The sequence below is a fragment of the Oncorhynchus kisutch genome, linkage group LG2, assembly GCF_002021735.2.
Source record: "Oncorhynchus kisutch isolate 150728-3 linkage group LG2, Okis_V2, whole genome shotgun sequence".
Lineage (NCBI taxonomy): Eukaryota > Metazoa > Chordata > Actinopteri > Salmoniformes > Salmonidae > Oncorhynchus > Oncorhynchus kisutch.
In genome coordinates this window covers 28146931-28174811 of record NC_034175.2, presented here as the reverse complement: position 1 = coordinate 28174811, position 27881 = coordinate 28146931, and the positions used below count along the sequence as shown (strand labels likewise).

Below are 27881 nucleotides of genomic sequence, written 5' to 3'. Positions count from 1 at the left end.
ATCCCAATGCTATCGTACAGTCCGTTTGAAAACCATAATAGAAAATAAATAACAACACTCTCTGATCCTGTTGAGGTGTAAGTCAATCCACAATGTCAAATAAAGCAATCCTTGATCAAAAGGTAATGCTCCTGCCATAGGTAATGCCCCACGCAGTGTGTTGGGGACAGGCTGTAGTGGTGGTGGTGTGTGTGTGTGTGTGTGTGTTTGTGCCTGCTTTGAGGACAAGACTGTCAGAAGCTGGAGTGTGGTGTACGGACCTGGGGCCCGTTAGGCTCCCTCTCAACAACAGGCCTGCTGGGCGGCTTGCGGTAAGTGAGCCGGCGACGGAAGTGTCCGCTGAGCAGGATGTAGATGAAAGGGTTAATGCTGCTGGCGGCGTAACTGAGGCACACTGACAGGTAGTAGCAGGTGTAGTAGGCCAGCGTGGGCCGCCGCAGCGTTAAGTTGACCAGCTGGAGCATGTGGTAGGGCCCTACGCTCACCAGGAAAACCGCCACAAGGACCAGAACCATCTTGGTGAGGCGGATGGCTCGCTCCCGGGACTGGTTGTTAGCACTGAAGCTGAGGAGGGGAGAGGAACCAGGGCTTAGTGACAATAATGATCAGCATAGAAGCATACATCAAGAAGTCCTTCCTGCATCAGATAAGTCATCCCCATATTTTTTGTCTGTCATTTTGGTTTACTGAGTGTATAACCTTGTCCTCAGGCTCAATTTTAACCCACAGAGAGAGAGACGGCTAATGACTAGATTACTGAGTGAAGGTCATGGTACCGTTAGTTTTCTCCAGCATAGAACTGTTTTAATGTAATTTATTTTTAGAACACCCGCCAAAACCTGTAATTTCATACTTGTGGGCATCTCTATTTCTAGTGCCTCACATTTACTGTATCTAGTACCTCTGTGTGTCTCTGTGTCTTTATGTAACTATCAGCCTCTGCCATGGTTGATGACCACGACTACGTTTCTGCCACTAGAGATAAATGGCCACGCTCTCTGCCACTAGAGATACCCTGGGCAGGGCGAGAGCCTATGGTATGACGTTATTCAGCCTTGCTCTATGCACGCCCATGTGTGCACACTGGGCAGCTGCCAGCGGGCATGACTCACCGCCGTTCCCTTTTGTTCTTCAGGTACATCCTCCAGGTATAGCACAGGATCAGCATGTAACAGGTGATGATAAGGGGCAGGGGCAGAAAGAAAGACGTGATGGTCTGATATAGGGTGTACCTAGGGGGGGAGAGAGAGAGAGAGAGAGAGAGAGAGAGAGAGAACATGTGTCAGCTTGCAGGAGCTAAAAACTAGTTGGGAAAAAACTGATGAATGTGATGAATGTTGAATCAACGGTGAAAACTAATTGTGTTTTCAGAAAGGGCATTTCATCTTTTTTTTCACCCAACTTTTAAACGAAATGGTTACAGCTTTCGTTGAATTCACGTTAACCAAACAACTCAACCAAATGTCAATCAAAAGGAGACATAGAACTGATGTCTGTGCCCAGTGGGATGTCCCACTGCAATGAATACATTTGTTAATTTGATAGTAACTACATTCTATCTATGCCTAGTCACTTTAATAACTCTACCTACATGTACTGTTTAAGTCGGAAGTTTACATGCACTTAGGTTGGAGTCACTAAAACTCGTTTAGTAAATTTCTTTACAGACAGATTATTTCACTTACTGTATCACAATTCCAGTTGGTCAGAAGTTTACATACTCTAAGTTGACTGTGCCTTTAAATGGCTTGGAAAAATCCAGAAAATTATGTCATGGCTTTAGAAGCTTCTGATAGGCTGTGTACCTTGTGGATGTATTTCAAGGCCGACCATCAAACTCAGTGCTTCTGTGCTTGACATCATGGGAAAATCAAAAGAAATCAGCCAAGACCTCAGAATTTTTCTTGTAGACCTCCACAAGTCAGGTTCATTCTTGGGAGCAATTTTCAAACGCCTGAAGGTACCACGTTCATCTGTACAAACAATAGTTCGCAAGTATAAACACCATGGGACCACGCAACCGTCATACCGCTCAGGAAAGAGACGCGTTCTGTCTCCTAGAGGTGAACGTACTTTGGTGCGAAAAGTGCAAATCAATCCCAGAACAACAAGCAAAGCACCTTGTGAATATGCTGGAGGAAACAGGTAAAAAAAAGTATCTATATCCACAGTAAAACAAGTCCTATATCGACATAACCTGAAAGGCCACTCAGCAAGGAAGAAGCCACTGCTCCAAAACTGCCATAAAAAAGCCAGACTAGGGTTTGCAACTGCACATGGGGACAAAGATCGTACTTTTTAGAGAAACATCCTCTGGTCTGATGAAACAAAAATAGAACTGTTTGGCCAATATGACCATTGTTGTGTTGAGGAAAATGAGGAAGTTTTCAAGCTGAAGAACATCATCCCAACCGTGAAGCATGGGAGTGCAGCATCATGTTGTGGGGGTGCTTTGCTGCAGGAGGGACTGGTGAACTTCACAAAATAGATGGCATCATGAGAAGGGAAATGATGTGGATATATTGAAGCAACGTCTCAAGACATCAGTCAGGAAGTTAAAGCTTGGTCGCAAATGGGTATTCCAAATGGACAATGACCCCAAGCATATTTCCAAAGTTGTGGCAAAATGGCTTAAGGACAACAAAGTCAAGGTATTGGAGTGGCCATCACAAGGCCCTGACCTCAATCCTATAGAAAATGTGTGGGCAGAACTGAAAAAGCGTGTGCGAGCAAGGAGGCCGACAAACCTGACTCAGTTACACCAGCTCTGTCAGGAGGAATGTGCCAAAATTCACCCAACTTATTGTGGGAAGCTTATGGAAGACTACCCGAAACGTTTGACCCAAGTTAAACAATTTAAAGACAATGCTACCAAATACTAATTGAGTGTATGTAAACTTCTGACCCACTGGGAATGTGATGAAATAAATAAAAGCAGAAATAAACCATTCTCTCTACTATTATTCTGACATTTTACATTCTTAAATTAAGTGGTGATCCTAACTGACCTAAAACAGGGTATTCTTACTAGGATTAAATGTCAGGAATTGTGAAAAACTGAGTTGAAATGTATTTGGCTACGGTGAATGTAAACTTCCGACTTCAACTGTACATATTACCTTGACATTGGCTCTGTACAGGTACCCCCTGTATATAGCCCCGCTATTGTTATTTACTCACACTCTTTAATTATTTGTTATTCTTATCTCAAATCAAATCAAATTTATTTATATAGCCCTTCGTACATCAGCTGATATCTCAAAGTGCTGTACAGAAACCCAGCCTAAAACCCCAAACAGCAAGCAATGCAGGTGTAGAAGCATCTCTTACTTTTTTGGTTGGTATTTTCATTAAAACTGCATGGTTTTTAACTGCATTGTTGGCATTGTTGTATTCAGCACATGTGACAAATAAAATCTGATTTGATACCAGTTAAATTGGCATTTGAATTTATATGAACAGTTTCTGCAGGAGTCAAGTAAATTCCCCAGCCAAAAACATGTGTATGGTTTGTCTTCTCATTAGTATGGAAAGTGTTGGACTTTGTGGGCTACATCAGGTCATCCATTAGTTTGTGATTGCATTCCTATTTATGAAGCTATTTGGGGGGAGGGTGGGTTGAATAAGGCATTGGAGTAGAGCAGGTATTCCCAAACTTGGGTACGCGCAATCCCGTCGGGGTACGGCCAAATAAAAATGTGATTCGCATTTTAAAAATAAATAAAGACAATTCTTCACATTTTTAAACAGTACATTTATATTTTCCAACGGGGCTGTACATTTGGGTGAGGTTTTTTTCTCTCCTGAGTAGCCTCGTTTCACTGCCAAAAAAGAAAATGAAACCATCTAGTGTTCAGCGAAATAACAACACAATGTCAAATACAGGAAGCCTCGTCAAATAATTAACATCCAATCACATTAACCATTACTCTCTCGCGGGAAACCTTCACTCTTGCGCAATCATTTAGAAATGAAACATGACAATTTGAAAAATAAGCCACGGGAGATTTTGGAGCGAGAATAAAGATGACTTTCGAGTAGGAAGACATGTATAAAAGCAACAGATACCATTAAGAAGGGGCTAGAAGCATCTTATATGGTGAGCTACTGAGTGGCTAGGACAGGCAAGCCCCATACTATTGTGGAGGACTTAATTCTTCCTGCTGCCGTGGATATGGCTGGGACAATTCTGGGAGAAAAGGCCAAAACTATACAGACAATGCCTTCATCAAACAACACTATTTCACAATGCATCAGTGACATGGCAGGAGATGTTTTGAAACAATTACTGCTTCGAAAAAAGGCAGTGAATTATATGGGCCTGGCACAACTCCTGGTACATGTCCGTTACGTTTATGGGGGCTCAATTAAGGAAGGCATCCTCTTCTGCAAACCACTGGTAACAAGGACAACATGAGAGGATATTTTTAAAGTACTGGACAGCTTTGTGACATCAGATGGACTTTGGTGGTCAGGATGTGTTGGTATCTGTACTGATGGCGCAAAAGCAATGACAGGGAGACAGTGGAGTGGTAAGGCGCGTGCAAGCAGTTGCTCCCGACACCACTTGGGTACACTGCAGCATCCACCGAGAGACTCTTGCTGCCAAGGAAATGCCTGACAGCTTAAAAGACGTTTTGGACACTACAGTGAAAATGGTTAACTTTGTTAAAGCAAGGCCCCTGAACTCTCGTGTATTTTCTGCATTATGTAATGATATGCGCAGCGACCATGTAATGCTTTCACAACATACAGAAGTGCGCTGATTATGAAGGGGCAAAGTATTGACACATTGTTTTGTATTGCGAGACAAGCTTAAAGTTTTCTTTACTAACAATCATTTTCACTTGTCTGACCGCTTGCATGGTGATGTTTTTTCTCACCTGAATGATCTGAATCTAGGATTAACAGGGACCCTCCGCAACTATATTCAATGTGAGGGACGAAATTGAGGCTATGATTAAGAAGTTGGAGCTCTTTTCTGTCTGCATTAACAAGGACAACACATAGGTCTTTCTATCATTATATGATTCTGTGTGTGCAAATGAACTCAAGCTTACGGAAAATGTCAAATGTGATTTAGCGAAGCAGCTGAGTGAGTTGGGTGCGCAATTACACAGGTACTTTCCTGAAACGGATGACACAAAGAACTGGATTCGTTATCCCTTTCATGCCCTGCCTCCAATCCACTTACGGATATCTGAACAAGAGAGCCTCATCAAAATTGCAACAAGCGGTTCTGTGAAAATTGAATTTTATGAGAAGCCACTGTCAGATTTCTGGACAGGGCTGCACCTTCTCAGTAACCTGTGGTGAGTTATTCACCATTTTTGATGGACAAATAAGGTTTTATATGTAAGATGGTTAAATAAAGAGCAAAATTATTGATTATTATTATTATTATTTGTGCCCTGGTCCTATAAGAGCTCTTTGTCACTTCCCACGAGACGGGTTGTGACAAAAATTCACACTCATTCTTATGTTTAATAAAGGTATCGTATAGTCTGTGTGTGGCAGGCTTACAAGGACGGCAAAAAACAACATTTGAGAGTGCGCTGACCCTGGTGCTAGAGGGGGTATACTGCTGGAGGTTGGATGTTTGAAGGGGTACGGGACTATAAAATGTTTGGGAACCACTAGAGTAGAGGATCATGATATAGAGACCAGCATGAGTCATCTGACCCCACCAGACAAATATACATTGGACACCAAGTTCTATAAACATCATATTTCGTATTTCTTTTAACATTAAACATTTATTTCAAGCGCAAACCAACAACATGATTTCATGGACTGGTTTACCCCATGTTGAAATCATGTTAGTCAACTCAATTAAATATCCACCCAAATTCAATGTTGATTTGATGTTATGTCAGGGTTGTGACCTTACCAGAGCACCTCTTTGGGAGTGACCAGGTTCATTGAGCAGCTCTCCAGTCCGTCAGGGAAGCGAATCACCTTGGAGTGGACCCAGGCGGGAAGGACCATGACAAATGACACCACCCACACAAACAGGTTGATCCAGATTGTCTTAGAGCGGGTGCGGAGGGTCATCAGACGGAACGGGTGCACCACCGCCAGGTACCTAGGAGACAGTTGATAGATCAATGTGAGGAACTGACCAATTAAACCGTTTTAAGGGGAAATCTGACAAAACTATGGTTGTCTGTTAATGTGAAACATAACAATGAAAACAAATTAAAAAGCTAAAACGCTAAGAGCACCTAGAGGATGTGACATGGGTTGTTAGGGAAGAGACATGACAACAGGGATGTATTATCTGTGAGTGGGAGTAGATTACTATGTATTATACCATATTATCCTGTTTCTTTTAAATATTATTCTCACTCACACACAAACAAATGGCTCTCTGTGTTAACCATATAATTAAGAGATAATTAGGATACAGGATCGAATGACTGGACCCAGGATTCAGACCTTCAAGGGTAACAGAATGGGATTTAATTGCCTGCAAGTTTAGTTTAAATTAGTCCTCATTCATTTACATGTATATTAAGTGAGTAACAATTCAGTGAATTTAGATCTGGTCCCTTGATAAATCTGGATCAGTACTTGAAACCAGGAAAACCAGTAAGTTTATCAATGCTCTTGTCAATCAGACCAACAATCTATAGATGGGTTGGTTGTTGAGCAACAAAACCGACGAGTGCACAACTGTGGGGCAAAACAGACAAGGTTGGCTTTAGAATGTTGACAACATGTAAATTATATTTAGTCTCCATTGTTTATTGAAAACATAACAGTTGCACAATGAGCACGTGTTGTCTCTCAAATGCATTGTTAAAGTTGTTGCTAGCTAGCGAACTTTAGCAATATTAGCATTGACATGAAATCAATCAAACACCTCAAAACAAGACGGTGTTAAGAACAAGATGAAACCACCGCAGCCGAAACGAGACACTTTTATGATTACCCACATGGCAGTTTCTTGTCATTGTTGCTAGCCGTTTGGCCATCCAGAATCACAACAATTTACGGACTTCTGCTCCGTTGAAGCGTGCACATTGTTTTTGTGACGTTGTCAGCTAACCAAAGCCAGGTAGGGTCACTATCTGTAATACAGTGCAGGTGAGACTGTAGAGTGAGAGTGTGTAGAGATTGCGGGTGAGATGATTGTTTTCATCTTGTGCTGGCTTGGAACGAATGGAAAGGTAACTTTGATCATGAGCAGAACAGTTAGCTAGAAACGATTGTCAGTGGGTTCGGCCTCCAACTGGCATATCTTTAATACCCAGGCGACACTGACATGGAGGCCGCTACGCTATCAATTATACAACTGAAGCCGTGACACCATCTGCATATCACTAGAAACAGGGTTAAAGAAAACACATAATCTGTTCCACAAATCTGTTTGTTGTTCCTAATCTGAGCCAGATATCACTTTTAAGAAGTTGAGGGAAATGGATTTTCCCTCCAAATTATGCTACTGTACCTCGTCTGGCATTTTGTATGCCATTTGTATAAGAATGAATTTAACATAACCAGAGTAAAACGTCTAGAAATGTCCTTGGATTGGATGGCAAATAAAGTTTAGAAAGTGTAACAGCAATTTGGAACACTAAAGGACATTATTGATTACGTACTTTAGGTTTCTATGGAAGTATAAATAGGAATGCAATCACAGACATCATGGAATGTAGAGTGTATGGTGAATGCACAATGTTAACCTGCATGACGTTCGTACCACAACCCCTGTGAAAGGAAATGTTAGGAACAATGCTGTACTTAATGCAATACAGTGGAGTGTTAGCCTGGCTAATGGGTAAATCCATTTGAGTTCAATCACTTTTTGACAGCACCCCTTTTGATTTGAACGAAACCTCCATACATATTTTCCCATTGTTGAAGTGATCAGAAAGTGACTTTTTGGACCTGAATGCTAAAACTTTCAAGAGATAAAAGGTGCTCAAAGATACCCTATTTTGCATACCATGAGATATCCATGTCTTCATCTCTGGAAAAGATAAACGGTTGAGATTGATATCATTTAAAAGCTTAGAAATAGGGTTGTCAAACAAACAGTTGTGCACTGGGGCCTCCCACTCCTCTTTCTATTCGGGTTAGAGCCAGTTTGCCCTGTTCTGTGAAGGGAGTAGTACACAGCATGGTACGAGATCTTCAGTTTCTTGGCAATTTCTCACATCGAATAGCCTTCATTTCTCAGAACAAGAATAGACCGATGAGTTTCAGAAGAAAGGTCTTTGTTTCTGGCCATTTTGAGCCTGTCATCAAACCCACAAATACTGTTGCTCCAGATACTCAACTAGTCCAAAGAAGGCCAGTTTTATTGCTTCTTTAAATCAGAACAATAGTTTTCAGCTGTGCTAACATAATTGCAAAAGTGTTTTCTAATAAATTTAAAATGCTAAACTTGGATTAGCTAACACAACGTGCCATTGGAACAGTGATGGTTGCTGATAATGGGCCTCTGTACACTTATGTAGATATTCCATTTTTTTTTTTTTATTGTCCGTTTAAAGCTACAATAGTTTAGATCCAGCAACCTTTAGATTACTGGCCCAACGCTCTCACCTGCCGCCCCAGATTATCATGCTGTTTGTTTAATCAGATTCTTGATATGCCACACCTGTCAGGTGGATGGATTATCTTGGCAAAGGAGAAATGCTCACTAACGGGGATGTGAACAAATGTCTGCAAAATTTTTTAGAGAAATGTTATTTTTGTGCGTATGAAAAATGACAGGGATTTTTTTATTTCTGCTCATGAAACATGGGACCAACACTCTACATGCTTCTATATTTTTGTGGCTTCAATCAATGTAATTGTCTGCATCATTTCCAATCCCCCATATATATTTTTTATAAATATATATTATATATTTTCCTGTATTACTTTCCCGTTACCCTACCACCTCTCCCTAATTGGAGTAAACCAGCGGACTACAACACCTAGGCTTCTACTTCAAGCTTATACAGTACATACTATATACATACATTTTACAGACACAGTATATTTTATATCAGTAATCTTGTTTGTTTTTAGTTCCATCCTTCAGCTCCACTCAACCTCTCACATCTATCTCTGAAGATACAGTTTTGATTTCTATTTGCCATGTTTGTATATTATTTTAACACTGCTGTGATGTTTCAAAAGTTCTGAACCTATATACATTTTACAGGCACAGTATTATATATATATATATATATATATATATATATATATATATATATATATATATATATATATATATATATATATATATATATATATTACATTAGTTATCTTGTTTTTATTTTTATTTGTAATCCCACACTTCAGCTCCCCTCAACCCCTCCCATCTATCTCTGAACACTATCCAGTTTTGATTTCTATTTGCCATATATGTTTTAACTGTGCTGTGATGTTCCACAAAAGTTTCAAAACTTTCTATTCTGTTTCTACTATGTACAGTTTGACTACCTACACGTTTCGCTTTTATTCTAATCACTTTAAATAGTGAATAGTTTCCTTCAGGAACTGAACATTCAAGCCTATTTTTGTGCCAGCGAGTCTTTTGCCCAGGCTTTTAAAGAGAGTCCTTACCATGGCAGAGGGTGCCAGATTAGTTCAACCCAATCTGAAAAGATAAATTCGATCATGAAAACATTTAGCCAAGAAAACCGGTAAATCTGCAAAATATGCACTATGCTTTACCATTACATTTACAGTAAATTACATATTGTAATGCAAGTAAAAACACAAAACATGTTACAGATCTATTCTCAGTATACTCTGTTCTTCCCCCAGAATTGACAGAAGGCCCCATGGTGAAGGCCGTGGCCGTGTGCTCACCGACCAGCAGGAGTGGGCAGTGGTGGAAATGGGTAATGGGCCTCATTCACTGTAGGCTGAATGAATGTCTTAGGTCAGTTAGGATCACCACTTTATTTTAAGAATTTGAAATGTCAGAATAATAGTAGAGAGAGAATGATTTATTTCAGCTTTTATTTCTTTCATCACATTCCCAGTGGGTCAGAAGTTTACATACACTCAATTAATATTTGGTAGAATTGCCTTTAAATTGTTTAACTCGTTCAAACGTTTCGGGTAGCCTTCCATAAGCTTCCCACAATAAGTTGGGTGAATTTTGGCCCATTCCTCCTGACAGAGCTGGTGTAACTGAGTCAGTTTTGTAGGCATCCTTGCTCACACACGCTTTTTCAGTTCTGCCCACACATTTTCTATAGGATTGAGGTCAGGGCTTTGCGATGGCCACTCCAATACCTTGACTTTGTTGTCCTTAAGCCATTTTGCCACAACTTTGAAGTATGCTTGGGGTCATTGTCCATTTGGAAGACCCATTTGCGACCAAGCTTTAACTTCCTGATGTCTTGAGATGTTGCTTCAATATATCCACATAATTTTTCTTCTCATGAAGCCATCTGTTATGTGAAGTGCACCAGTCCCTCCTTCAGCAAAGCAGGCATCTTTCTTGATGAGCGGCCTTTCAGGTTATGTCGATATAGGACTCATTTTACTGTGGATGTAGATACATTTTTACATGTTTCCTCCAGCATCTTCACACGGTCCATTGCTGTTGTTCTGGGATTGATTTGCACTTTTTGCACCAAAGTAAGTTCATCTCTAGGAGACAGAACGCGTCTCCTTCCTGAGCAGTATGACGGCTGCGTGGTCCCATGGTGTTTATACTTGCGTACTATTGTTTGTACAGATGAACGTGGTACCTTCAGGCGTTTGGAAATTGCTCCCAAGGATGAACCAGACTTGTGGAGGTCTACAATTTTTGGAGGTTGATTTCTTTTGATTTTCCTATGATGTCAAGCAGAGGGACTGAATTTTGAAGGTAGGCCTTGAAATAGATCCACAGGTACACCTCCAATTGACTCAAATTATGTCAATTAGCCTATCAGAAGCTTCTAAAGCCATGACATAATTTTCGAGAATTTTCCAAGCTGTTTAAAGGCACAGTCAACTTAGTGTATGTAAACTTCTGACCCACTGGAATTGTGATAGATTATTGAACTTAAAATTCACTCTGTCTCTAAACAATTGTTGGAAAAATGTATTGTGTCATTCACAAAGTATATGTCCTCACCAACTTGCCAATACTAGTTTGTTGACAATAAATTTGTGGAGTGGTTGAAAAACAAGTTTTAATGACTCCAACCTAAGTGTATGTAAACTTCTGACTTCAACCATATAGATGTATGTGCGTATATATATATATATATATATATATATATATATAGATGTATGTGCGTATATATAGATATATATATATATATACACACACACATATACACACTCTATATATATATATATATATTATTTTTATATGAAAATTGACTGAGAACACATTCTCATTTACGGCAACAACCTGGGGGAAAATTATAGGGGGGAGAGGAAATGAGCCAATTTGGAGTTGGAGATGATTAGGTGGCAATGATGGTATGAGGGTCAGATTGCAAATTTAGCCAGGGCACCGGGGTTAACACCTGTACTCTTCCGATAATGCAATGGGATCTTTGGTGACCACAAAGAGTGTCAGGACACAGAAAGACGGCACCCTTCATATTACCTCCACCTTACCCGACACCTGAACCCACCACAATTTGCATAACGCCCAAACAGATTCACAAATGACGCGATCACCATTGCACTGCCCACTGCCCTATCCCACCTGGACAAGATGAATACATCAAATCAAAGTTTTATTGTCACGTGCGCCGAATACAAAAGGTTTAGTAGACCTTACAGTGAAATGCTTATCTATAGGCTATAACAGTGCAAAAAAGGTTTTAGGCGAACAATAGGAAAATAAAGAAAGGAGTGGGGTGACATGGGAGAACTTGGGAAGATTGAACACTCGACGTGCTGCGGCATTCTGGATAAGTTGCAGGGGTTTGATGGCACGAGTTCCTAGCCAACAGCGAAATGCAGTAGTCCAGATGGAAGATAAAAAGTGCCTGTATTAGGACCTGCGCCACTTATCATGTGAGGAAGGATCGGATTCTACACATATTGCAGAGCATGAACCTGAAGGGGTGAGTCACTGCTTTGATGTATGCAGAGAATAACAGTGTTATCCAGGGTCACGCCAAGGTTCTTTGCTCTCCGGAAGGGGTACACTGTGGAGTCAACCATGATGGAGAGGTCTTGGAGTGAGCAGGACCTCCACGGGAGGAAGAGCACGTCTGTCTTGTCGAGGTTGAGGTGGTGGCCGACAACCTAGCTGAGATATCTTCCTGGCACGCAGAGATGTGTGTCGCCACCTGAGTGTCATCCGCAGAGCAATGATAGGAGAGACCCTGTGAGGATTTTTTATTTAACCGTTATTTAACTAGGCAAGCCAGAACAGAACAAATTCTTACTTACAATGACAGCCTATTAAAATGACAGAGGATATGACAGAGCCAAGTGACTTGGTGTATAGAGAGAAGAGGAAAGGGCCTAGAATCATGCACTGAAGGACCCCAGTAGTGAGAGTACGTGATGCAGGCACAGATCTTCTCCACGTCACCTGGTGGGAGCAGCCTGCCAGGATACAATCCAAGAATGTGCAGCGCCTGAGATGGTGGAGAAGAGGATTATGTTTATTTTAATCATTAAGCAAGCGCTCGCATCCAGAGCAACTTACAGTAGTGAGTGCATACATTTTCATTCGTACTGGTCCCCCGTGAGAATCAAACCCACAACCCTGGCGTTGCAAGTGCCATGCTCTAACAACTGAGCCACACGGGACCATGGTTCACTGTGTCGAAGGCAGCGGTTTGATCTAGGAGGATGAGAACAGAGGAGAGAGAGTCAGGATTGGCAGTGTTTGGGTTAGATTGGCAGTCTCCGTGACACAGAAGAGCCTTCTCAGTTGAATGACCCGTCTTGAAGCCTGACTGGTTAGGGTAAAGAAAGTTGTTCTAAGAGAGACAGTGAGAGGGTTGGTCAGAGAAAACACGCTCAACTGTTTTGGGAAAAAAAAGAAGGGATACCAGCCTGTAATTTCTTCGTCAGAGGGCTCAAGTGTTCGTTTATTGAGGAGGGGAGCGACTCTGGCCATTTTGGACCTCACGAATCGCAAGATTTCATCTGGAGAGAGTAGAAAGACCCCAGACCATGACGGACCCTCCACCTCCAAATCGATCCCGCTCCAGAGTACAGGCCTCGGTGTAATGCTCATTCCTTCGACAATAAACGCGAATCCAACCATCACCCCTGGTGAGACAAAACCACGACTCTTCAGTGAAGAGCACTTTTTGCCAGTCCTGTTTGGTCCAGCAAATGTGGGTTTGTGCCCATAGGCAACGTTGTTGCCGGTAATGTCTAGGCTTACAACAGGCCTACAAGCCCTCAGTCCAGCCTCTCTCAGCCTATTGCGGACAGTCTGAGCGCTGATGGAGGGATTGTGCGTTCCTGGTGTAACTTGGGCAGTTGTTTCCATCCTGTACCTGTCCCGCAGGTGTGATGTTCGGATATACCGATCCTGTGAAGGTGTTGTTACACGTGGTCTGCCGCTGCGAGGACGATCAGCTGTCCGTCCCGTCTCCCTGTAGTGCTGTCTTAGGTGTCTCACAGTACGGACATTGCAATTTATTGCCCTGGCCACATCTGCAGTCCTCATGCCTCCTTGCAGCATGCCTAAGGCACGTTCACGCAGATGAGCAGGGACCCTGGCATCTTTCTTTTGGTGTTTTTCAGAGTCCGTAGAAAAGCTTCTTTAGTGTCCTAAGTTTTCATAACTGTGACCTTAATTGCCTACTGTCTGTAAGTTGTTAGTGTCTTAACGACCGTTCCACAGGTGCATGTTCATTATTGTTTATGGCTCATTGAACAAGCATTGGGAAACAGTGTTTAAACCCTTTACAATGAAGATCTGTGAAGTTATTTGGATTTTTTGAAATTATCTTTGAAAGACAGGGTCCTGAAAAAAAGGGGCATTTCTTTTTTTGCTGAGTTTATTTATATTTCGGACTCTGACATTGCTCGTTCTGATTTCTTAATTTCTTTTTTAGATTTCTTTTTATTTTTGGATATTTTATACTAGATATTACTGCACCGTCGAAACATAAGCATTTCACTGCACCTGCGATAACATCTGCAAGTCGGCGTACGCAACCAATAAACTTTGATTTGAACTGACTATACACCTTTTTCCACTACTGAGACATTTAACCTTCAACAGCTTGGCAAAGTCAACTCCCCAATTATGATCAGAATCAAATGAAGTGTCGAATTACATACTCAGTGCATGGCATGCAAGGACATGTTCCAAATATGAAAATGTGAAGATCTGGGCTTAGGACAGAAATGGATTACTTAATTGTAATTTTGGTGTTTTTATGTGCCGGTCTCCTAGCTGTGCTCTATTGCCAACTGGGTATTGCCAACCGGCAACAGAGCACAAGGCAAACTGACTCCCATATCATATTACTCACCTGTCCAGGCTGACAGCGGTCATGACGGCTGCACAGGCCACCTGATTGCAGTTGTCCAGGGAGGTGATGATGGTGCAGAGGGTGCTGCCAAACACCCAGTGGCCCCCCCGGGCCCACTGATGGATCAGGAAGGGCATGACCGTCACGTGGACCACATCAGCCACGGCCAGGTTACAGATGTATATGTCTGGAACGGTCTTCTTTGTGGTCCTGTAAAATAACACACATCTTAACACTGTCTGTACTCTGTGTTTAATACATTCAGAAGGAACAATAGTGGACTGCATAACTACTGCACACTTATCACATCTAACAACAAAGCAACAATCTGTGCTTGTTCAATTTTGTTTTGAGGGCTGTTCTGCCTCAAGGGGCAGAAAGAATGGTAGATTGGTTGGTGGTGGTGCGTGTTGGTGGAGGATGTCATTAACATTCACATTTTTTCATACACAAGCATGCTTGTTCGCAACCCAACCCTTCGCGACAGTACACTTAGCCAATCAAATGTCTTATGTAATCTTAGCCTAACCCAAACCTCAACCAATTGGAATTACTTGCCTAAACTCAACCAATCACATTTATTTCCTAAACATAGCTAATTGCATTAGTTTATGTTCTCAAGGCAGAGCTGCCCTTAAGAAGTTAAAGTAAGGAACTCCAATCTGCTTAATGCGTAAGGTCACATTGTAGGGCTGTGTTTTGAGATGATTCCTCCACAACCTTTATTTTATAGTTAAAAAATCCCAGTGGAGCAAGACTTAAAATAAAGTTATCAAAAGAGTCATAATTGTGCCATATGTCCTCTAGTGGCTCCTGACCATCACCTTTCAACTTATTTTATCATGTGGCCTGAGGTACTCACTCTACCCTTTGGTTCCCCTCATGGGAACATCCCAAGATGCACTGCATTGGATTTTATTGACTGGTCAAATCAAAGGCCTTGCTTCAAAGTCTCTCTGTATGGAAATGGAAAGGACATCTACAATCAGTGTACACACAGCCGGGTAATGGGATCTTTAGGATTGCTTTTCAAGTAAATTGTTCCACCTTAAGCAGTGTTTCCCAACTCCAGTCCTTGAGTACCCCAACAGCACACATTTTTGTTGTAAGACCTGGACAAACTCACCTGATTCAAGTCATTGAAGGCTTGGTGATTAGTTGAATCAGGTGTGCTGGTCCGGGGCCACCACAGAAATGTGTACTGTGATGGGTAATCGAGGACTGGAGTTGGGAAACACTGACCTAAAGGACCTGCTGACACCAACTTTTTATTTTTTAATTTGATTTAACATTGAGCAAATACAGTGATAACACATCCAATTTGTGGTGCAGTGGTACAGTCCGGTGAAGTGAAATCCCCCGGATAATGCCTTTGATGTTTGATTGCTCAATGTTATTACAGTCACTCTCCACTGAGTTCCATATCTCTGACTTTCTGTAGCTGTAAGTCGGGAAGTGCAAATCCTGATTGGTGACACACAATAATCAACTAATCATGGTCTTCATTTTATAATGCAGTTATACTGAACAAAACTACAAACACAACAGGTAAAGTGTTGGTACAATGTTTCATGAGCTGAAATAAAATATCCCAGAAATTTTCCAAACACACAAAAAGCTTATTTCTCTCAAATTCTGGGCACAAATTTGTTTAATTCCCTTTTAGTGAGCGCTACTCCTTTGCAAAGATAATCCATCCACCTGACAGGTGTGGCATATCAATAATCTGATTAAACAGTGTGATCATTATACAGGTGAGGACAATAAAAGGCCATTCTAAAATGTGCAGTTTTGTCAAACAACACAACGCCTGTCACGCCCTGACTGTAGATTGCTTTGTATGTTTCTATTTTTAGTTTGGTCAGGGTGTGATGTGGGTGGGTATTCTATGTTGTAAGTCTAGGTGTTGTGTTTCTATGTTTAGGCCTGGTATGGTTCCCAATCAGAGGCAGCTGGTTATTGTTGGGCAGCATGTTTTCCCACTATGGGTGTGGGTAATTATTTTCTGTTTAGTGTGTTTTGCACCTGACGGAGCTGTTTTGGTTGTTTCTTTTGTTCCTGGTTATATTTAGTGTTCAGTTTATTAATATAATGATGAACACTTACCATGCTGCATCTTGGTCCTCACCTTCTCCTTCCAACAGTCATTACAGAACTACTCACCAAAAAAGGACCAAGCAGCGTGGTAACCAGGAGCAGCGTGGAATGGACTCATGGACATGGGAGGACATTCTGGACGGGAAGGGTTTCTACACATGGGAGGAGATCCTGGCTGGAAGGGATCGCCTCCCATGGGAACAGGTGGAGGCAGCCAGGAGAGTGGAGGCAGCAGGTAGCGCTTTGAGGGAACACGGCTGGCAAGGAAGCCCGAGAGGCAGCCCCAAAGATTTCTTGGGGGGGCCACACGGGGAGTGTGGCTAAGTCAGGTAGGAGACCTGAGCCAACTCCCCGTGCTTACCGTGGCGAGAGGTGGGCCGGGCAGGCACCGTGTTATGCCGTGAGGCGCACGGTGTCCATCGCAGCTCCTCGTATCGGCCGGGCTAAAGTGGGCATCGAGCCAGGAGCAATGAAGCCGGCTCAGCGCATCTGGTCTCCAGTGCGTCTCCTCGGCCCGGGTTATATGGCACCAGCCCTACGCATGGTGTCCCCGGTTCGCCAGCACAGCCCAGTGCGGGCTATTCCACCCCACCGCACTGGCCGGGGTACGGGGAGTATCCAGCCAGGACAGGTTGTGCAGGCTCGGTGCTCAAGACCTCCAGTGCGCCTCCACGGTCCGGTCCATCCGGTGCCTCCTCCATGCACCAGGCCTCCTGTGGCAGCCCCACGCACCAGGCTGTCTCTCCGTCTCCTCCCTCCAGGTGCTCCCTCCTGTCCGGCGCTTCCAGAGTCCCCCTCCTGTCCGGCGCTTCCAGAGTCCCCCTCCTGTCCGGCGCTTCCAGAGTCCCCCTCCTGTCCGGCGCTTCCAGAGTCCCCCTCCTGTCCGGCGCTTCCAGAGTCCCCCTCCTGTCCGGCGCTTCCAGAGTCTCCCTCCTGTCCGGCCGTCAGTGAGGAGCTGCCGGGGCCGCCCGTCAGTCAGGCGCTGCCATCTATTCGGGGCCCGCTGCAAGGGTCCCCAGTCTGAGGGTCGCCGCTCCAAAGGCGCCACTTAAGTGGGCCAAGACTATGGTGGAGTGGGGTCCACGTCCCGTGCCAGAGCCGCCACCACGCACAGATGCCCATCAGACCCTCCCCTATGGGTTTAGGTTTTGCGGCCAGAGTCCGCACCTTTGGGGGGGGGGGCCTGACCGTAGATTGCTTTGTATGTTTTTAGTTTGGTCAGGGTGTGATGTGGGTGGGTATTCTGTTGTATGTCTCGATGTTGTGTTTCTATGTTTAGGCCTGGTATGGTTCCCAATCAGAGGCAGCTGGTTATCGTTTTCTCTGATTGAGAACCATACTTAGGCAGCCTGTTTTCCCACTATGGGTTGTGGGTAGTTATTTTCTGTTTAGTGTGTTTTGCACCTGACGGAGCTGTTTCTTTTGTTCCTGGTTGTATTTAGTGTTCAGTTTATTAATATAATGATGAACACTTACCGCGCTGCATCTTGGTCCTCACCTTCTTCCACCAACGGTCGTTACAATGCCACAGATGTTTTGAGGGAGAGTGCAATTGGCAAGTTGACTGCAGTCCCCCAGAGCTGCTGCCAGAGAATTTAAAGTTAATTTCTCTACCATAATGGAACCTGGTCTCAGAGAATTTCATATTATTCTGTACGGATATCCGAGACACTCCATTTAGTATGATATGTTATGAATTACAATTTTGATTATGTTACGAATTTGCAAAATGTACAATATTTAAAGATTTTGCAAAATGTTTATATTACAAATTCTGGCTAGGTTGCTAATGTTAGCTAGATGGCTAATTTTAGCTAGGCTATGGGTTACAGTTAAGTTTCGGAGTAAGGTTAAAGGTTTAAGGTTAGGTGCAGGGTTAACTAAAAGGGTTAAGGTTAGGGGAAGGGTTAGCTAACATGCTAAGTATTTACAAGGTAGCTAAACAGTAGTGAAAGGTTGCTAACATATTGAAGTTGCCCATATTGAGATTTAAACTCACAACCTTTGGGTTGCTAGATGTTCGTGTTATAACCCTCTATCTTATGCAACCATACCAAACGTAACTTATCATACTAATTTCAGTATCCTGGATTTAAATGTACCGAGACGTATGCCGAGTCTGAGACCAGGTTGCATAACCTCAACATAATTTTAGAGACTTTGCCAGTACATCCAAACGGCCTAACAACCACAGACAACATGTAACCACGCCAGCCCAGGACCTCCACATCTGGCTTTTTCACCTGTGGGATCGTCTGAAACCAGCCACCCAGACAGCTGATGAAACTCTGGGTTTGCACAATTAAGAATTTCTGCACAGACTGTCAGAAACAGTCTTAGGGAAGCTAATCTGTGTGCTTGTTGTCCTCACTAGAGTCTTGACCTGACTGCAGTTTGGCATCGTAACAGACTTCATTGGACAATGCTCACCTTCGATGGCCAATGGCAGAAGTGTGCTTTTCACGGATGAATCCCGGTTTCAATTGTACCGGGCAGAAGGCATGTATGGTGTCATGTGGGTGAGTGGTTCGCTGATGTCAAAGTTGTGACCAGAGTGCCCCATGGTGGCGTTGGGGTTACGGTATGGGCAGGCATAAGCGACAGACAACGAACACAAATGCATTTTATCGACGTCAATTTGAATGCACAGAGATGCCGTAATGAGATCCTGAGGCCTATTGTCGTTCATTCATCCGCAGCCATCACCTAATGTTTCAACATTATAGTGCATGGCCCAATGTTGCAAGGATCTGTACACAACTTCTTGAAGCTGAAAATTTCCCAGTTCTTCCATGGCCTGCACATTCACCAGACTAAACAATCTCTTGTTTAGTAATTCTAGAAAGGACAGAAGAGAGCGGAATATTCACTCTCTCTAAAACTGACTAAATATTGGCACTACACTGATCTATTTACTTGTGGGTAATAACATTCAAGCTGGATAATAACCCCAAAAAACATAAGGCTTGAGAAATGTATTGATAAATATTACAAACGCAGTCAAGGCCAAAAGATGTCTGAGAGGATCCAGGGAAACAATTGAGAACCAAACATCAAGAGAAACTACAAGATTCCTCAACAGATGATTTATGATGTTCACTTGTAAGTAAAGGATATGAAGGCTAGGAATGAGTGTCAAAAACCTCAAAAGGTACAGGCAATACTATTGAAACGGATGTTAAAGAACTTAAAAAGGAGAACATGTCTCTGAGAGAAGCCTTACTTGAAATAAAGACTAGATCCATGCGAGATAAAAAAATCCAGTACTTACTGGTATCATAGAAAATGAGGGTGAAGATCCTGAAAGTGAAGTGAAAGAATTCCATCTTAAACCGCTGCAGAACCTAGGCGACACTGTCAACAAAATCTAACTCGAATGTGTACACAAGTTCAGATAGAGGACAGCGATACGAGTGCACAATCGTTGCCAAATAATGGTCAAAAGTTTTGCTGGCACAAAAATAGGTATGAATGAGAAATGATCAAACCCTAGACATCTACCAGAGTAATATCTCAGATGTATTCTATGGTTATCCCCAATCCATCAGTGGAACCAAACAATCCATAGAGGGGCTTGTCCGCTCCCCTCTGTTCTCGTGGCGACGTTTACAACTTGATTTGTTTCCTGATCGGGCGGCCTCATACAGTGTTGCACCCCACCCACTGGCCCCAACAAGGCTCATCATGGGTCTGGGCTTGTATACCTCCCTTTGTGTCTCGGGACCCACCCACCAGCAGTTGGTGTCCGAGGCACAAACAAAGTTTGTGCCCTTTGTACAAGTTGTCGGCAGCAGCTTTGTTAGTAGATTGGCCATAACCTTGTGCTTCAAAAAGCTCAGTGGCTGTCTTGGCCTGCCATTCACCACAGCGTCTGTGTGGTAACCGTTCCAGTACCTGCAAACTGAGACAAGGATATATTTTGGTGAAGTCGCACAGTGTTTCACCAGTTGGAGTCACCGGCTCAGTGGCGGGACTGATACCGATAGTTTCATTGTACGGGGTTTCAGTCACCCTTAAATAAAAAAATGTGTCTTCGGAAGCCGTGTACACTCTGAACGTTGATGCTTTGTTTTGGCCGCGGTGCTCGCGGAAGTGTCTGAAGGACAAGTTAAGTTAATCTTAGCTACAGTATTGCATGCCTCTGAGGAGGGAAGTTGCTCATTCAGAGTTCTGGCTCGAAATCATGAAAATAATATTCTCAGGTTTGTTGATTGAATGTGACGAGATATCGTAATATCGGAGTCAGATTCTGCACCAAGAGATGTCGCAACCTCTTTTTCCCAAGGGGTCCTTTTGACAGAAAATCCTTGGTGATGACTGTTGTAGCCAGCATTAAGAGAAGACAGCGTAGTCAGTAGAGATGGCACGGTTACTTGTGACCACCATATTTTTACCCCAATCCATCAGTGGGACCAAACGATCCATCAAGTCTGCTCCGAGTAGCAGGTGTTCAGTTTCGAGTCTGGTAAAATACACAGGGTGAACAAGCTATATGTTTTGGAGGTGTAGTTTCAGCATGAGTCACATTGTGAGAGGCGAGGTAGTCCGAGTGAAACCTCGAAATTTAGTTTCGGATCGTTCTGTTTTTGACCGACGGTTAGCTGGGTTCACAGTCCTTTTGAGATCATGTAACAACGACTGAGATATGAGCGATATTGTCGAGACAGACTTATTTAGCTTATGGGTTAAGCAGTCCTCCAGAACTGTTTCCAGGTAGCGATTTTCAAAGTGTAGTGTTTGTTCAACAACGTGATGTGTCATTTGTGTTCATGGTGAAAACAGATCGACTTATTGGCGTTTGAGTGGAATTGGCTATTGTGATGTGGTTTGCCTTGTGCATCGCAACATTTGTATCTGAGTCTATAGTCAAAGCCTGTGGGCTTGCTTCTTGATCGAGCGGGCCCTGGATAGGGTTGAGTGAGAGCAGGGTTAGATTACACCTCTAATTGCAGCCCAAAAAAGTTCAAGTAACAGACCCATCAAAATGTCAGCTGTTCAGAGGAGACTGTGTGAATCTGGCCTTCATGGTCGAATTGCTGCAAAGAAACCATACCAAAGGACACCAATAAGAAGAGACCTGCTTGGGCCAAGAAACACGAGCAATGGACATTTCTGGCGGAAATCTGTTTCCCAACCACTGTCTTTGTGCAATGCCGAATAGGTGAACTACTGATCTCCGCATTTGTGGTTCCCACCGTAAAGCATGGAGGTGGTGGTGTGGGGGTGCTTGTTGGTGACAGTCTGATTTATTTAGAATTCAAGGCACACTTAACCAGCATGGATCCACAACAATCATCCGACCTCAACCCAATTGAGATGGTTTGGGAAGTGTTGGACAGCAGAGTGAAGGAAAAGCGGTAAAATCATGGATATATTGGAACTAGTGGCTTTATGGAGGCTGAAATATCCTGACCTAGTCAGTGAGATATCCATGGCGGAGGCTCAATCAAGCAAGTCGTCTTGACTGCTTTCTTATGTCATCTTCGCTGGCACCAAAAGTTTAAAGTACATCTGGAATTTATATTTAAATGTCTGGAATATTTAAATTTAGGAGAATCTCTTAAACAATGGGTTAAAGTTATGTAAAGTAGCCCTAGGTGTAAAATAGTAAATAATGGCTACTTCTCAAACTATTAAACTGTTGCGTAAAACAAGGTTGTCCACTATCAGCAAATCTATTTATTATGGCCATCGAAATGTTGGCTATTAAAATCAGATCCAACAATATCAAGGTGATAGAAAATAAATATATATGGGGGATTGGAAGTGATTACAATCTATCTGCAATATTAAAGCTGATCTACCCCCTAAAATAAATAAAAAAATACACACCAATGGACTTGGGAGAGGCGAAGGTCGAGTCATGCGTCCTCCGAAACATGACCCGCCAAAAGATTTGCAAAATAACGCTATTTTTAAAACAATCCATAGAGAGAGGGTTACAATTTCAGTTTAATCCACCAGAACTCAAATATACTAATCAATCCCAAAAAAAAACATTTGTTGAAAAAAAAGTTAAAACGGTATAACCTTTTGTAAATGATATCATAAATAGGACTGGTGGTGTTATGTCACACATGCAGCTAACAAACGTATATGGAAATGTATGCTCTACTCAAAGTTAAACTAATTACGGCAAAAATGGAAGGTGTATGGAAGGGAAAGTTAACTTGTCTGTCGGCCCTGCATCGAAGAACTGATAGGTTCATTTAAGGACCAAAGAATGGACAGCTGTGCCATTTGGATAGGAAAATAGTTTGAGAGATTTCTATGGCACATGGTTTATTTACTGATATTCTAAATAGTTTTTCAACCAAAATTATTGCAACCAATAGATATTAGATAGATAATGAATGGGTGACTCAACCATCCCAGCTCTGCAGATTTTGCTGCAAAGAGACAATCATTAGATAATGTTTCGTACTCTCCATATGTAGCTTATTTTTGGTCGCAGGTTCTGAAAATAGCACTGCTGGGTGATATAAAAAGTTGTAGTCAATTGATCAATAACTCTAAGCAACAATGTTTCTTTAATTTACAATATGTACAAAGTATAAGAATTAGAAAGGTTCAGAACTTTTGTAACCGCACAGTTGGAAAAATATATGGCAAATAGAAATAAAAGTTGGAGGGTCTTCAGAGGGGGATGGGAGGAGTTGAGGGTAGCTGAAGGACAGGACTAAAAACAAAGGATAACTTGTAAAATACTGTGTCTGTAAAATGTATGTATCAACTGGAAGTAAAAGCCTAAGTCTTGTCCATTAGTTTGCTCCAATTAGGGGAGTGGTGGTAGGGTTAGGGGAAAATAATAAAGGCAAATATATATTTTATAGACTTAGGTTGGAGTCATTATAACTTGTTTTTCAACCACTCCACACATTTCTTGTTAACTATAGTTTTGGCAAGTCGGTTAGAACATCTACTTTGTGCATGACAAATCATTTTTCCAACAATTGTTTACAGACAGATGAATTCACTGTATCACAATTCCAGTGGGTGAGAAGTTAACATACACGAAGTTGACTGTGCCTCAAAACAGCTTGGGAAATTCCAGAAAATTATGTCATGGCTTTAGAAGCTTCTGATAGGCTAATTGACATAATTTAAGTCAATTGAAGGTGTGGCTGTATTTCAAGGGCTACCTTCAAACTCAGTACCTCTTTGCTTGACATCATGGGTAAATCAAATGAAATCAGCCAAGACCTTAGGGAAAAAAATTATAGCACTCCACACGTCTGGTTCATCCATGGGAGCAATTTCCAAATGCCTGAAGGTACCACGTTCATCTGTACAAACAATAGTACGCAAATATAAACACCATGGGACCACGCAGCCATCATACTGCTCAGGAAGGAGACGCGTTCTGTCTCCTAGAGATGAACGTACTTTGGTGCGAAAAGTGCAAATCAATCCTAGAACAACAACAAAGGACCTTGTGAAGATGCTGGAGGAAACAGGTACATAAGTATCTATATCCACAGTAAAACGCTGTAAAAGGCTGCTCATCGAGGAAGAAGCTACCGCTCCAAAACCACCATTGAAGAAAGCCAGACTACGGTTTGCAACTGCACATGGGGACAAAGATCATACTTTTTGGAGAAATGTCCTCTGGTCTGATGAAACAAAAATAGAACTGTTTGGCCATAATGACCATCATTATGTTTGGAGGAAAAAGGGGGAGGCTTGCAAGCGGAAGAACACCATCCCAACCATGAAGCACGGGGGTGGCAGTATCATGTTGTGGGGGTGCTTTGCTGCAGGATGGACTGGTGCACTTCACAAAATAGATGATATCATGAGGCAGGAAACTTATGTGGTTATACTGTAGCAACATCTCAAGACGTCAGTCCGGAAGTTAAAGCTTGGTCGCAAATGGGTCTTCCAAATGGACAATGACCCCAAGCACACTTACAAAGTTGTGGCAAAAAATGGCTTAAGGACAACAAAGTCAAGGTATTGTAGTGGACATCACTAAGCCCTGATCTCAATCTTATAGAAAATTTGTGGCCAGAACTGAAAAAGTGTGTGCGAGCAAGGAGGTCTACAAACCTGACCCAGTTACACCAGCTCTGTCAGGAGGAATCTGCCAAAAATCACCCAACTTATTGTGGGAAGCTTGTGGAATACTACCCAAAATGTTTGACCGAAGTTAAACAATTTAAAGGCAATGCTACCAAACAATCAATTAGTATATGTAAACTTCTGACCCACTGGGAATGTTATGGCTGAAATAAACCATTCTCTACTACTATTCTGACATTTCACATTCTTAAAATAAAGTGGTGATCCTAACTGGCCTAAAACAGGGAATTTTAACTCTGATTAAATGTCCGAAATTGTGAAACTAAGTTTAAATGTATGTAAACTTTTGACTTCAACTGTACACGTTTACAAAAACAATATGGGACTGGAAATGCAGACAATTACATTGTTGGACGCCACAATCCATCAGCTATATTAAAGCTGATCTACACCCTATAAAAATCTATTAAAATTAATATGTGAAGGACATGTCACTCTGCATCAGGCAAATGGTGGTCCAACCAGATACTGACTGGTTTTCTGATCCACTTTTCTTTTTTTTCCTTCTGTATTCCCTCATGTGAAATTCATAGATAAGGGGCTAATGAACTGTAACTCAGTAAAATCATTGATACTATTGTATGTTTTATATTTTTGTTGAGTTTATAGAGGTGTGTTAGCTTTAGGGCTGGGGGGGGGAAGTTTGGCACCAATCAGGCTCATTCCTGATCTATAGGGTGGTTGGCCACAGCGGTTGAGAAAATATGCCTTCACATAATCCGCACAGTCAATCCATATATTTAATCTACACACACACTCATTAGATTGACTGACTGAAACGCCCCCCCCCCCCCCCCCCATTTATCCTCTTCAGAAAAAACTACAAGTAAGTCTTTAATGAATTCGCCCACAATGATAGCAATGGATTACGAGTAACAAATTGTTAAAAGCAGCCAACTGAAGGAAAATGGCTTTCCACAGTCCAGGGTGCTTAATGTGGATTTACAAAGAGCATACTTTCAGTAAAAAAACAAAAATGTCACATAGTAGTTCATTAAAACTGCATCTCATACAACAGTTATGTTAAACAGTGCATATGCCTATTTTGCACAATGAGCGATTACATATGATCTTACAATGCACATTAACAGATCAGTTTGTGCATTGACTTAAATAATGAAAAGGCAACTGTGGGTACATTGGTAATGAAAAGTGTTTGGCATCTTAATCAAACTATTATTTAACCAGGCAAGTCTTAAGAACCAATTGTTATTTACAATGACGGCCTAGGAACAGTGGGTTAACTTCCTTGTGCAGGGCCAGAACGACAGATTTTTAACCTCAGCTGGGGATTCGATTTAACAACCTTTTGGTTACTGGCCCAACACTACCTGACGCACCTCACCTAGCATGAGGTAATTTAACAATGGGACATTTTTATTGAATCAAATATTTACTTTCGAACAGACACTACACATTTTAATGTTTCTAGAAAGGAAATTCATTAGTCATCTAAACCATTTATAACATTTTGTAAATCCATCTGCTTAACTTTAGCAGAAAAAGTGTTAGCTTTGTTGTGACCAGATCCCACTGGGCACACACTGGTTGAAATTAATGTAATTTGTTAACGTATTGTGACGTGGGATCAACGTGGAAAATACGTTGGATCCAACGATTCCTGCCGGAACAGTGACTCCTACTTTTATGAGGGGTAAATGCAGTTCAGTGAGAACGAGTCTATCATCCAGATCCTATGTCCCGTGCTTAGCTGTGTTCGTTTCAGCTGAGCTATCATGTCAAAACAGTTTAGATATTGATGAGCTTCCATACTCATTTGCGTAGACCAGGTTTCCCCAAACTCAGTCCAGCCCTGCCAAATTCATTATATGAATAATATACTTTTATCTTTGGATATTGTATTTTCTATAAAGGATGGTTGGTTGATGTAAAACAAAACAAAAAATGTAGTCTACAAAATGATTAATATGGTGGGTTCACGTCATCAAGCAAAGTTGAAGAATAGGGCTAAAGCAAACTATTTTAGGTGCATTTCAAGTTTGATTTGTTTTAGTGTGTTTCTTTGACTTTGCTTGATGGTTCAGATGGAGATGTGAATCCATCATATCAATGATTCATTGTAGACCTATTGAACTGTGAACGCAACCAATTAACATTTAAGGGCGATGTTCTCACGGAAGTTTATTTCCCCTCATAACAGGAGCCACTGTTCAGACAGGAATCGTTGGACTATGGTTTCACATTTGATTTCAATAGGCCTCTTTATTCTAGGTTGACGTTATGTTAAAACAATTACATTGATTCAAACATACCATTTTTACTATCAACATTCAAAGGTCACGTGCAATCAAGTATAAAATTATACATAATTTTCAACCATTCAATATAAGATGAAGGCCGTGTCTATGGAATTTGATGCAATTTCAACATATACATGGTTCTGACGAGCATCTTGAAATTAGATTGATGTATGAACCCGTTAGTCAGGTTGTCCATTTAAGTTGAAGTTTTAACTTAATTGCAATGTTTATGTTAGTTGAAATTAGATGGTTAACTTTTTTTCAAACCCACTAATGCCGCGTCACAATGTGTTGACAAATTATGTTGAAACAACTTTGATTCAACTGTGTGCCCAGTGGAACGCGGTGATACATACCTTAGGATAGTCACCAAGACCAGAATGTTTCCTACAAGCCCCGTTGAACAGAGGATTCCAATGAGAGAAGGCAAAATAGTGGTCTCTGTTAGACGGACAAAATTATAATAAAAAAGATCATGGTCATTGCACTCATTGTCCCAAGATTCATTGAGAAGAATTTGAGAGGTCCGATTCCAGAATACACGTCCGTCCATGGTGGAAAAGCAAAAACGCGTTCAAGAGCTGGTGATGAGTTACTGAAACTGAACTAAATATACTGTTCCATGGTCAAGTGGCGGTGAAGAATTTCCAATCATCACTGCTGAATGGTGGGAACTAACGTTCTCCTGAAGACTTGCAATGAAACTCCAAGAGCTCATTACGCACGCAGTTTGAACAGACGCCGTATACACGCTCATGTGCATTGGTCATGCTCGGTATGCTGTTTATCAAACGGAACACATTAACCAGATTGTATACGTTCCCAGAGCATAACAGGATGTTTTCTCTTGAGATAAGATTGAGATTATTTGTCCAAACATACTATTAAAACATTATTATTAGACATTTCTTGTTTTCTGTAAGGTTGTCAAAACAATACTGACTGTTCCTTTGTATTTTTCTTCACAGGGGGACTATGTATAACAACTATTTCCAAATGTAATGTTACACGTTTAAGTGTTAATAAAAAT

At 41.9% G+C, this 27881-nt stretch overlaps 1 protein-coding gene across 1 annotated transcript; it reads right to left on the bottom strand.

Annotated features, from left to right (window-relative positions):
* mchr2 (melanin concentrating hormone receptor 2) lies at positions 1-27586 on the bottom strand. Its single transcript, XM_020501035.2, has 5 exons — positions 27208-27586; positions 14412-14621; positions 5891-6085; positions 1113-1232; positions 1-558 (listed from the first exon to the last, which is right to left on the bottom strand). The coding sequence occupies exons 1-5, from the start codon at positions 27402-27404 to the stop codon at positions 234-236; spliced, it is 1047 nt and encodes a 348-aa protein (XP_020356624.1). The 5' UTR covers positions 27405-27586; the 3' UTR covers positions 1-233.
* Positions 27587-27881: the final 295 nt, after the last annotated feature.

Excerpts from the sequence above, each read along its gene's own strand:
- mchr2 (XM_020501035.2), bottom strand. The coding sequence starts at position 27,404 with ATGGACGGACGTGTATTCTGGAATCGGACCTCTCAAATTCTTCTCAAT. Across the intron at positions 1,233-5,890 it reads ACTCCCAAAGAGGTGCTCTG|GTACACCCTATATCAGACCA; the intron begins GTAAGGTCACAA and ends CTCCCCCCCTAG. Across the intron at positions 559-1,112 it reads AAGAACAAAAGGGAACGGCG|TGCTAACAACCAGTCCCGGG; the intron begins GTGAGTCATGCC and ends CCTCAGCTTCAG.